This window comes from Pelophylax lessonae, assembly GCF_965119305.1.
Source record: "Pelophylax lessonae genome assembly, chromosome: 1".
In the NCBI taxonomy this organism is placed as follows: Eukaryota; Metazoa; Chordata; class Amphibia; order Anura; family Ranidae; genus Pelophylax; species Pelophylax lessonae.
The window spans coordinates 575,347,005-575,360,166 of record NC_138768.1 but is presented as its reverse complement, the minus strand read 5'-3'; the positions used below and the strand labels follow the sequence as shown (position 1 = coordinate 575,360,166).

The 13,162-nt window shown below is 37.8% G+C and overlaps 1 protein-coding gene across 2 annotated transcripts in view; it reads right to left on the bottom strand.

Annotated features, from left to right (window-relative positions):
- Nucleotides 1–7,934: 7,934 nt before the first annotated feature.
- The window catches only part of PKD2 (polycystin 2, transient receptor potential cation channel), a 92,106-nt gene continuing 86,878 nt past the window's right edge, over nucleotides 7,935–13,162 (bottom strand). The window contains exons 13-15 of one of the 2 annotated variants that reach the window (XM_082272073.1): nucleotides 11,466–11,626; nucleotides 9,721–9,868; nucleotides 7,935–8,238 (exon numbers count right to left, since the gene is read on the bottom strand). In XM_082272073.1, the coding sequence (XP_082128199.1) occupies nucleotides 7,999–8,238; nucleotides 9,721–9,868; nucleotides 11,466–11,626 (549 nt within the window). In that variant the 3' untranslated portion in view covers nucleotides 7,935–7,998. Of the gene's footprint in view, nucleotides 8,239–9,720; nucleotides 9,869–11,465; nucleotides 11,630–13,162 lie in introns of both variants that reach the window. The other variant, XM_082272072.1, reaches the window with a different exon arrangement.

Sequence of the window (13,162 nt, the reverse complement as noted above, 5' to 3'; positions counted from 1 at the left end):
GGTATTTGAAATTCACATATCCCCCTGTTTAAAAATTGCATTTTATAGGCATACAATTTTTTAAAGCATACATTTTAAAGTATGCATTTTAGTGTAGTCTATACAGAAAATAGAGTCAATAGGAGCATAGTGATTGATTAAGAATATGTGGGTTTGTGTTCATTTTCGCATACCATAACACCTAAATCCTGGCTATTTATGAAATGTTCTGATATTTTTCGGATACAGACTGATATGTGTTTAATCTTATTGCTTCTTCAGCATGGAATGTTTAAAAAAAAAAAAAAAAAAAAAAAAGGAGGTATACATTATAGTATATTACATCAGATGTATATATTTAATGCCGTCACACTGCAGGCTGGGGTTAAGGAAACCAGGTTATATTTTGGACAGAGTGCACCAGCATGGCGCCGCTCCTGATGATGTCAGAGTGATGAAATGCGTTGAGCGAGGCTTGCTGGCATCACTTCCGGCCTAGGTGGTTCTGAACTGTGGTATGCAGTTTGTTTGTTATTGGTTGTGCTTACCAGCTCATGTATGCGCGCATTTTTTTTAATGTGAGTTAGCCACTGACGTATGTTTTATTTATTTTAAATAAACAGCATTATATTATGGATGTAGCCCAGTTTATTTTTCCTTAACATGTATGTGTAACATAGATGTAAGGAGAGTATAAGGAGGAGCTGACCCGATCTTCTGCTAACATCCTGATAATATATAGCTATGGTGTAAGGCGAGTCTAAGAAGAAGTTGATCCAGTCTTCTTACACTATACAATGCACTAATTACACACAGCTCGGTTGAGTGAGGACACATAAGAGGGAAGTAAGGAGTGTTGCACATTGGAGCACTGGATCAATGCAATTTGAAGCACTGAGCACTTATTATTGTAGTATATGAACTTTATTATTGAACTCTTTGAGCACTTTATTCATCTATGTATTATGATTTAATTTCGTATGTCATTTAAATCATGCAAACAGGTTTTTTAGGCTGATAATGTGATCACAGTAGCACCTTACTCATTTAATTCAATATTTTAAATTTAAAATGACTATGCTAGACATGTGTGTACGCATGCATCACCCACTAGTGTGATGGAAATTATAATAGATTAATCAATCATCAGGTATTTTATTATTTCGTAGTTCAAAGCAGAATTCTCGAAACCGACAACCAACTCAAATATTGTTTTATAGAGTCGGTACAGGCCACATTGACAATGGCCCAGCTGGCATGCACCCGCTTATATAATTTATACTTAAAGGTTCTAGGCTGCCAGTGCCATCTAGGCAAGTCCTTAGTGTTGCTGCCTCCAAACCATTTGCATTTGTTGATGAAATACAGTGTACTGTACTTTCAGTTCAAACAGACTGCAAAGCAGAGCAACATACATGTAAATCTCATAAAATTAGATAATCAAAAAGTTAATTTATTTCAGTAATTCAATTCAAAAAGTGAAACTCATACTTTATATAGATGCATTACACACAGGGTGATATATTTCAAGCATTGCTTTCTTTTAATTTTGATGATTATGGCTTACAGCTAGTGAAAATCCAAACTTCAGTATCTCAGAAAATTATAATATTATACAAGACCAATAAAAAAAAAAATAAGTATTTTTAATACAGAAATGTTGGCTTACTGAAAAGTATGTACAGTATAGTATGCACTCAATGCCTGGTCAGGGCTCCTTTTGCATGAATTATATGCATCAATGCAGCATGGCATGGAGGCGATCAGCCTGAGGCACTGCTGAGCCGTTATGGAAGTCCAGATTTCTTTGATAGTAGCCTTCAGCTCGTCTGCATTGTTGGGTCTGGTGTCTCTCATCTGCCTCTTGACAATACCCCACAGATTCTCTATGGGATTTAGGTCAGGCGAGTTTGCTGGCCAACCAAGCACAGAGATAAACCAGGTATTGGTACTTTTAGCAGTGTGGACAGGTGCCAATTCCTGCTGGAAAATGAAATCAGCATCTCCATAAAGCTGTTCAGCAGAGGGAAGCATGAAGTGCAAAACCAGCAGATGACATGACTCTCCAAATCATCACTGACTGTGCAAACTTCACACTGGGCATCATGAAACTTGGATTCTGTGCCTCTCCACTCTTCCTCCAGACTCTGGGACCTTGATTTATAAATGAGATTGGATGGAGATGCGGATTTCATTTTCCAGCAGGACTTGGCACCTGCCCACACTGCTAAAGTACCAATACCTGGTCACATGATCATGGTATCACTGTGCTTGATTAGCCAGCAAACTCGCCTGACCTAAACCCCATAGAGAATCTGTTGGGGTATTGTCAAGTGGAAGATGAGAGACAGCAGAGCCAACAATGCAGACAAGCTGAAGGTCGCTATCAAAGAAATCTGGGCTTCCATAACACCTCAGCAGTGCCACAGGCTGATCGCCTCCATGCCACACCGCATTGATGGAGGAATTCATGCAAAAGGAGCCCTGACCAAGTATTGAGTGCATACTATACTGTACATGGACATACTTTTCAGTAAGCCAACATTTGTGTATTAAAAATCCTTTTTTTTTTATTGGTCTTATGGAATACTCAAATTTTCTGAGATACAGAATTTGGGGTTTTCACTAGCTGTAAGCCATAATCATCAAAATTAAAAGAAAGAAATGCTTGAAATATTTCGCTCGTTGTGTAATGAATCTATACAATATATGAGTTTCACGTTTTGAATTGAATTAGTGAAATAAAATAATTTTTTGATTATATTCTAATTTTATGATATGCACCTGTATTTCCTTTGTCCTCTAGGTTTTGATTTTGGGGTGTGCTGCCACAGAGTGGACATATGATCTTTAGCGCCTCTTCCCTCCAACCCTGGTATGCCCATGAAGACTAATCTTTTTAGTTTAAGAGTAAGGCAAGGCAGTTACCTGGGGTAAGAGGGGATGACATACAAATGGCTTGTGGGGTACAAATATAAACACGGCCTTAATGCTGGCAGAGCTTTATGAAAAAAAAAAAAAAAAAAAAAAAAACGCAAATCCTCACTACACATTAGACAAATATTCACCTACCACTGCTTCAGACTCAGATGCTAGCAAAGAGCCACAGCTAGACAACTAAAGGGCGGTTGTGATGCTGCAATAAAAAAAATATCAATGTGTAAATAAGGTGCAATGAGGGTTTAGATCCATGCTGCCTAACATGTGGCATACCAGGGCTCAGCGTGGTGTCTGCTGCGTTCCACACATCAAAGCAGGTCTAAAGCACAGTGGGTTGCACACAGAGTACCAGTGGATCTGGTGTGCTTTAGTACTAGTTCCGCTGACTGGTAGAGATCATCGCAGTCCAGCACTCAACAGCTAAATCATTCAGCCTTTTTACCTCGTACATGGCACCCTGAAACTGTAAACACAATGGGCTTGATTTATTAAAACTGGTGAGTGCAAAATCTGATGCAGTTGTGCATGGTAGCCAATTAGCTTCTAACTTCAGCTTCTTCAATAAAGATTTGACAAAAAAAGGCTGGTTTCTAAAAAGAGCTGCACCAGATTTTGTGCTTCAGTTTTAGTAAATCAACCCCAATGATTCCACATAGTGTTTACAGAGGAAGTATGATCAGAATTGAGTAAGATGATACAGTAACATTTTACAAAAACAAATCTTTTCTGGGTACAGGGCCATACACTGTACTAATGACAGCACTTCTATGAAAACTAAACTATGGTATGGTCCTCTGGACATGTCAAGGACCCCACTTGAGACCCCTAGATTTACTAAGCTGACCATTGCTGGCTTAGGTCTAATTTAGACAATGACATCAAGCAAGACACTGCAATTTTCAAAAAGATACAACTTCTTTATTTTTTTAAAGTGCTTGGTGTAACATAATGTTCCTCTAGGTTCTAGACTGTCCCTCCGGTCTACAATTTCATTCTATGCACTTTGGTTCTCTGTTGTGTTGGAGAAAAAACACTGACATTCACTTTGGTTGCCAAACACATTCCTAACTGCAACACTTTTTAGCAAAATCCCCCACCCCCCCACAGGAATGATGCTAATTTGTGTTTTGTCAGATCAACAAAATGCACAGTGTGAATTTAGTAGATTATATGATTACAAAAAAACCCACTGCTGTATAAAACAAAACATATTGTGTGATACAAAAAAGATTACAAGTTCAGCTAAAACTATGACATAAAAATATATATATGTAACCCATAGTCCTTGTGCTTGAACACAATCATAAAACTTACACGGATATCCATGAAACTTCTAGCACTTCAAGATGAAGTTTGTTAACAAAATAAAACCGTAACAACGTGTTACATTATTTACAAGTTCATTTGATCTATTTTGTGATCTTAGGTGTCTTATATGGATTACAAATTGATCTTATTTAGAATTTGCTCTGCTTCCTTCAAGTAGAATTCCAGACAAAATTTCTGTTTTGTTTAAATGAAATAATACTGTCTGTGTGCTTATTGGAGAGATTTCTCTATACTTCCTGTTCCAGAGCCAAGTTGTCACTATAACAAAAAGATGGGGGAAATCTCACAAACAGAAGGAAAACCATTTCTGGTACAGTGAGGGAAGGGAATCTTATTTTCCTTCACAACACTGTCACTGGGACAGAACATGGTGGTAAATATTCCCAAGGCCAAAGGTAACAAAAAACTGAAAGAAGATCCGACCCCCTCCCCAATACTCCAAAAAGAAAAAATGTGGATGGAGTTACACTTAAAGAGAGCATGTTTCCAATTTACAAAATTGTAGGTAAATACACAGAAAAGTCAAATGAATAACTGGGCAACAGGGTCTCTTAAAACTCTACCATATGTATCCCATTTTCATCCACCTTCAAGTCAAAGTTTCTTTCAAACTTAAACTGCTGCAGCCAAACAAGTATTTTACCAAGTAGATACTGTTAGGTCTTCTAAAGCATACCTTTAATACAATTCCAAAGCTTCCGCTGTACTATTCTCCGCATAAAAGTCCAAATAAAAAACTTGAAGTTACTAAAGCAGGTCACACACAGATTGCATTTTAGCTGATTCTTGCTAAATCAGCCAAAAATGTGTTTTGTGGGTGGCTCTATCTTCACCTAGCTTGACAGAAGTACATTTTGAAATTGACTGGTCAAAGGAGCCAGATAGAAAATTCTTAGCTGAACAGCACCTGAATCCAATCAGATGCAAGCACTGTTTGGGCATTCTGAAAGCCACGAGTGCCGGCTCTCTACCAAAATACCAGAGCTGGCACAGCAGATTTGTCCATCCACACTGTAGCGTGAATGGCCAGCCTTATCAGTTACAACACTCACGTCCTTTGTCCCTAAATTAACAATCTACTAATTACGTTAACTCATGTCTGTAAAAAGGTACCTACAAATCTAAAATTATAAACATGCCAAAATCTACATGTTGATGGTGTCTCAAAAAAATACTCGGAACAACGAGTCTGCTTGTGGCAATATACAGACTTTCTCAAAAAGAACCCTGAATACATTTACCTGCTGTAAAGAAAGCTGAAATTCTGTGACTTATAAATGGTGATCTATGGGGAACACTGACTATAACAAAAAAATGTGTTTTGTATTATTAGGTGTACCCTTAATTATAACTAATCCAACAGCTAAAATACCCTAGTGCACAATATAAAAAAGAAAATATTTATAATGCAATCAAATGTGTTTCTTGCTCTAGTTTTTGTATCATCTTTGGAATGTAAAACTGATCTGCAATTCCATGCCACCACTTGTTATACTTGGATAATCTGCATTTCAGTAATATGTATTTGCCAATACAATCATTACTACATTTGGAAATATTTAGTGTAACAAATAGTATGGGCTGATGCACTTGCGAGACACCAATGTACAAAAAACAAGTGGTGTAAAAATGCCTTACTGTAATGAAAATTTTCTAATCATAATATCCGCAATAATGATCAAATGAATATTCCACAAACGTGTAACTTTTTCTTCCTGTCATCTGCTTGGATACTATTGGGCTGTAGCAGATGTAATGTCAGGATTTTCCAGTCACAGTGCTCAGGATGGGTTATTGCAGAGCAAAGTGTACAATTTTGTACTAATATATATATACACACATACATATATATATATATATATATATATATATATATATATATCATTATATTTGCAGCAGCCAACCATCATTGGTATCTGGCCGGCTAAAAGGACTACAAATCAAATCCAATTCAAATAAGATATTACTGTTTAATTGTACATTATTTTTCATTTTCTTGGGGCTCTTAAAAAAAAAAAAACATCACTGGGGATGGATACATATTCTGTATATTAAAAAATCATCTTTAATACTTTCTAAAATAGGTGATCAAAGATCTAATACTGTCCTCAGTTATTAAATGTCCTGTTTACAATTTTAAATATGAAGATATATTTGCTTTGTCAGTTGGTGATATTTATAAAAGGGATGTATGCCGAGTATTAGTCTAATCCTATATAAATGCCATAAACTCTTGTTGGCAAACTGGTTGGTATTATAACTACCAGATTCTGGTAAAAACAGATTAATTCAGCTTGCCTGGAGCAAAAATTAGTTTTAAATCTGATCAAATGTTAACTTGGTGACTGAAAAATTATCAGTGGAGTCTTTTGGGAGCACCAAGTCCCTGTTCTCTGTGGCATGCCTCATGAGGTGAGGCTCTGGGGTCATTAGGACCTGACATGTAAGGCCTGAGTGTAAAATTCTGGTATAAAAATGTAAACCAATTTTTTTAATTTCCTACCTCAACAGCATGGTAACTACTGACATGTAAGTCTGATGATTAAAGAGCTCAATAAAACATTCTCTGCATATAAACTGACAATAAAGCATACCCCGACAGTTAGGCCTTTTTTACACAGCTGAGTAGCTGTGGCTGCCGGATTCCTACAGCAAGAATCGGCGGATTGTTCTTGCTGGAGTGACCAGGTTATGCAATCAGCAGCAGCTGCTGTCAGACCACCATTAGTTTAAATGAGTGCTGTTGCTGACTGCTTAACCCGGTCATTCCAGCAACCAGAGTCCGCCACTTCTTGCCACATAAAATGTTCCCTTAGCTTAGTGAATGAGGTGAAAACCCTGCTCACTCCCATTATCCAATTGTAGGCAAAATATTTTTTTAAAATTTCTTGTGATTGGGTATTCAAGTTAGTTTTTAACAACATTCACTAAGCTGAGACAAAATTCTCTTGCAAAGATTCAAAAATGTGCCTTTAGTAGATCAGCCCTTTGAGTCACTGGCCCTGAAATAAAGGCGGATTATCTTAATCTGCATTCCTGTTCTGGGACAGTGACTGAAAGTAATAAAGCTAGTAGTTATAACAGCCAGTGAATTGCCCTTCCCAGTAGAAGGCCTGCAATGGCAACCCATATTTCTCTCATTAAAGGTTTACTTTGACAATGACCATGATGTTAGATCTTGCTGAATGCTAAATTTTGAGGTAAGACAACAAAATTAAATATTTAAAATGAAGGTTTTTTGATCTTACATATGTTTATAACACGTGACCTCGTGTTCATCATATGCTTTAACAGACAATACCGGGGGTTCCATTAAGGCTACATGTGGCTCTTAGTTAAGCCTGGTACACACTACTATTTTTTTTTGTTCAACCTAGCGGGTTGAAAAAAAAAACAAAAAAAAACCTCTGTAGAGCCTTTGTATTAACAATCTGTTGCTAGTAGAGCGATCTTTGCCCCCCCCCCCCCAGAACTCTCCGGTCAGCGCTTTCATCCATTGGCTGAGAGAGCTGATCGGGAGCCAATTGGCAGACCTTTTTTGGTCATGTCCCTTCCACAGAAGCCGGTCGAATGGTAGGCTTCCATCGGACTGGCTGCTGTACACATGGGCCGAATGCCGTGAACCGGCCGATGCCACCCGACATTAGGCCCATGTGTACTAGGCTTTAAAGGTTTTCTATAATCTCCAGTTCCTTCTGCTAGAGCGCCATAGGCTACCAACAAAAGACTCTAGTGCACTTTCAACTTTCATTACACCTGGCTATTAGAGACACTGGTAGCCACTCCTCCCCCATCCAGCCCCTCTGTAGACTGGGAAGAGGGAGGCCTTGATGTCTTTGAGCGAGGCTGACAATTAGTTCCACTAGGAGTCCCCAGGCAGTGGCTCATTTGTGAAGCTGTGTCATCAGATTCCCATCGTTCCAACTCTTCCCTCACTAGCCGCTCCATTTGTTCTCTGTGCATCTCATTGTCGCGGCCAAGCCGTTCATCCTAGGAAGGAAACATAGTTTAAATGAAATTTAAACTTTGATAATATTTTTTAACGGTTTAGATATATGCTGGCTACATATATATATATATATATATATATATATATATATATATATATACACACATACATACACACACACACACAGTATATCTCTCCATCTCTCAATAACGTGATTACAGTAATCATTTATCATTAATCATGATTACATTAAAGTATTAAAGTATTATTACGCTGCAGTCTAAAACATTACTACTAGTTATTCTTTTTCAAATAGTATAGCAATACATGATACATTTAGGTAGCAGGCAGGTTGCCCCTATCAATGCCAATCAAAGGCCATCATGATCTGGCTTGGAACCTAAAATTTGTCAAGTTTAGCATTAAAATATTAATGGGCTTAGATAAATGAAATGATGCTACAGTGCCTTGAAAAAGTATTCATACCCCTTAAAAATTTTCCACGTTTTGTCACGTTACAACCAAAAACGTAAATGTATTTTATTGGGATTTTATGTGATAGACCAACACAAAGTGGCACATAATTGTGAAGTGGAAGGAAAATGATAAATGGTTTTTACATTTTTTTACAAATAAATATCTGAAAAGTGTGGCGTGCATTTGTATTCAGCCCCCTTTACTCTGATATTCCTTACTAAAATCTAGTGGAACAAATTGCCTTCAGAAGTCACCTAATTGGTAAATACCTGTGTGTAATTTAACAAAACTGACAGGCCGGGCAAGGAGAGCATTAATAAGAGAAGCAACCAAGAGGCCCATGGTAGCTCTGGAGGAGCAGGTGGAAAAAGGTGCTCTGGTCAGATGGGACCAAAATTGAACTTTTTGGCCTAAAAGCAAAATGCTATGTGCGGGGGAAAACCAACACTGCACATCCCCTTAACACACCATCCCCACCATGACAGCATCATGTTGTGGGGATGCTTTTCTTCACCAGGGACAGGGAAGCCGGTCAGAGTTGATGGGAAGATGGATAGAGCCAAATACTGGGAAATCTTAGAAGAAAACCTGTTAAGAGTCTGCAAAAGACTTGAGACTGGGGCAGATGTTCACCTTCCAGCAGGACAACGACCCTAAACATACAGCCGGAACTACAATGGAATGGTTTAGATCAAAGCATATCCGTGAGTTAGAAAATTTTTTAAAAAATGGTGACTTTATGCAGCTTCCCCCACCTGGCCGCGTTACTCATTTACAGAACTCTGTGAATGGTAAACTACAGGGTCTGGCAGCCTTTACAGACTTCAGAAACCAAAAATAATAAATGCTAATTTTTTTTACCTGCAAAGAAATTGTTCATTTATTATTTTTTTGTCAAAAGGTGAACTTATTCTTTAAATTCCTTAATTCATTTGTACTGCAGAAACCACAGAAAGTAGTTTATTGTTTTCTATAAACAACAAGAAAATGTCATGCTAGGATTCTATTCAAACAGAGCCCCCCCCCCCCAAAAGATAAATATGTACCTCAGTGACTCCATCCAAAAGTCTTGCCAGGACCTCTCTGCGCTTCACTTTGGCTCTCTCCATGGCTTCCAATTTAACAATCACAGCATCTATTTTGGACACAATGCTCCCAATAGAGTGCTCCATTCGATCCACTCTTCTTACAAGACTATAAAAGAAACATTTTCCAAGGCCAATGGATTAAACATACTGGATTTGTATGGCAGAAGCATATTTCGGAATACTGAACCCAAGACATTTGTGTAATTTAATAATGCTCTTGGGGGATTGTAAAAATGCCAACATATGAGAATAGTGCCAATTTGTGTAGTGTAAATTACACAGTTAAAATTCAGCAATTTATTATGGTGGACGCAATCAGCCATTCCATTTTCTAATTGAGCCTCGTATTGTCCTGGTAGAGACTCTCTTTGTCTATACCTTAGCCTAACCTTCTAAATATACATAGCCTGTTAAAATCCAATGTATAGCTTTAGTCCCTAATTTATAGCAGTTGAGAACTTGCATTCTTGAGTAACATATCCAAAGCATTTTGTGTGAAGTTAACATGAATCTGTATTCCAGGCCTTAGTAACAAAATTAAACTAAATCAGAAAGCTGCACATTAATAGCAGAGATTTTGTGGTCTGTGCTGTTAGTCTATAATGGAGTATGTATTCACTTTAATTCATAAAGGTAAACTGTAAGGTTTTTCACCTTCACTTACAGACTGACCAGGAATAACAGGGCTTGCTCCACTTATAGCCCTAATATTCAATTATTCACTTTGTTCAAAAAGTGATTCTGTAGCTTTTTTTTGCCATTGAAAACGGGTGAATTGTTGCGTATGAATCTGGTATCTTTTAACTGATTTTAAAACGCAAAAGTAGGATAGTAAAGGAAAAAAAATCACCATATAGAGGTTTCAAGGAAACAGTAGGTGTAGCTGACAGAAAATAGTACAAAGCTAGACAAGGGAGGCCAAACACATTATCAGTGCTGTCAAAGCATAGAAAGAGGAGGAGATTGCTAAATCTATTAAGAAAGGAGATGAATCTTTTTTTTTTTTTTTTTAGGTACATTAGTGATAGAAGGAAAAGATACAATGTGATCACAAAAATGAAAACTGGGCAACGCACTTATGTTAAGGGAGACCTGGATGTAGCAAACCATTAAAATAATTACTTTTGTTCAGTCTTCTCAGAAATAAAAATTGTACTAATACAAAAGTTGTACAAACGTTGTACAAGCTGGGTGGTTCAGTGGATATGCAGTTAGCTAAATTATAGATACCAGAGTGTAATTGTATGTAATCTATATGTAAGTGATATAACTAAAGGTTTGTTGGTCAACTGGAGGGAAGAAGGAAAAGGGGAGATATGACTGAAACCTTCAAATACATTCAAGCAGATGAATAAAGTTCAGGAGGGCATTTTTTTCAATATGAAACCAAAATCAAGAACACGGGGACATGACTTTAAACTAACTGGAGGAAAGTTCAAAATAGATTTTAGAAAGTATTATTTTACTGAAAGGATAGTTGATGCTTGGAATAAACTCCCAGCAGAGGTAAGTGAGACAGTCAACAGCAAATGACTTCATGGCTTCGTGTCCTGGCATGCTTGGGACAAACCTAGATCTATACTCAGACAAAAAAGTTAAAAAAACAAAACAAAAAAAAACGGGCGACTCGATAGACTACTTTTTCTGCCATCACTTTTCTATGTTTCTATGTAGGCTTTCCACCACATAGCTTGAGTACTTACACTTGGAACTCTTCATAAGAAACACCACTGGAGCTGCTGCCTCTGCGGCGAGAGCTGTGACCACTGTCCTCATCATCATCCTCTTCTGAGTCATCCAAGCTACGTGGAAAGCTGCGACCACTCATGGGACGAGGTAGAGAGCCACGGTCCAGCTCCAGGTCCTCCTTGTTGGAAACAAACATGCAGCTACTGATTGCTGATCATGAGAGTTAAAAACAATCTCACAGTCCCAAGACATTTACAGTGAAATTAAGTAATGGATTTCTCTTAGCTTATTTGTTCAGCTAATTGGCTTGTTTATAACGTGCCATCATCCCTACCCATTATGTCCTTTTCTGCAACAGAAATCAGCACAAAAAGAACAAAAAAGTGACCTAGATAAATAAGAACACGAGAAAAGTGAAATATAACAAGGACTGTTACTTTTACAAGATGCTTTGTGTGGGGAGTCACTCCAATCTCGGCTCAGCCTCTCCAGCCTGGGGGACGAAAAGGTGCTGGCTGCTGGAGTCCTCACTCTAACATGTCGCAAGTCCAAGTAAAAAGTGCCCACACACTAATGATGTCAATCTTCCAAAAGGGTCATGGCTACTGTAGTGTGCACATCCTGAATAAACTTTTGGAGGTTTGATGTCATTAGTGTGCAGTCCATTTTGTATGGACTAAAATTAGCCATAGACAGAGCGATTGCAGGAAAGAAAATCGCTTGATTCCTTACCTCTAAACTTTTGTGTTCTCCCAGCAGGAGGGGGGGCTGGGGAGCTGTCCCCATCCAGAACACATAATCAATGCTAGCCACTAGCAATAATCGCATGCAAAATCCAACAGGTTGGTTGTACCCAAGCTGATAGATCAATCAACTTGGGTACAATCAGCCTACCCATACATAGATTTGAACCATAAATGGCCGGCATTGGGAGTGTTACTTGCTTTACATAAAAATCAATACATTTTTTGATTGTGTTAGAAATAAAATATGCAAATATGTAATAATTATAAACAATTGTGATAGAAAGTACTGAATTCTCAAAGGGTACAATATGCCAGTTCTAGAAGACACTCCCTGCTAAGTCTTCAAGAGTTTACGTTAGCAAGAGACATGTTTCTTTATGTTTCTATGTTGATCTATAAAAAAAAAAAAGAAAGAATAAAAGATGCCTGAATTGAGGTCTGGTAAGAACATAGAGTTGAACATTTCATTTAACACTGAGAACTCAGTGTTAGGTAGACAACATAGCCTATGCTTTTCTAGTTTGGTAGCAACTGCAGAGATTCTGGGGTACATTTACTAAAACTGTAGAGTGCAAAATCTGTTGCAGCTGTTCTTTGGAGCCATTCAGCTGCTAATTTCAGCTTGTTCAATTAAGCTTTGACTAAATAAACTTGGAAGCGGATTGGTTTCTTTGCAGAGCTGCATCAGATTTTGCACTCTCCAGTTTTAGTAGCCAACCCAATTGTTTCCTACTGTGGTTCAAATCAAAATCTGCTATTAGAATCACATCTTGATTCATGTAAAATCTGTGAGTTACAATTTACTCTAATGAATGCAAGTTCTGCATTGGTTCTCCCATGTACCAAATAATTATGATAAGGAAGATGTAGGTCAGTGTTAAATTTTTCCATCTGTACCTTCACGACACAAGGCCAATTCTGACATAGAAACGTATAATAGGTACCATTTAGCACTTCATGCGTGC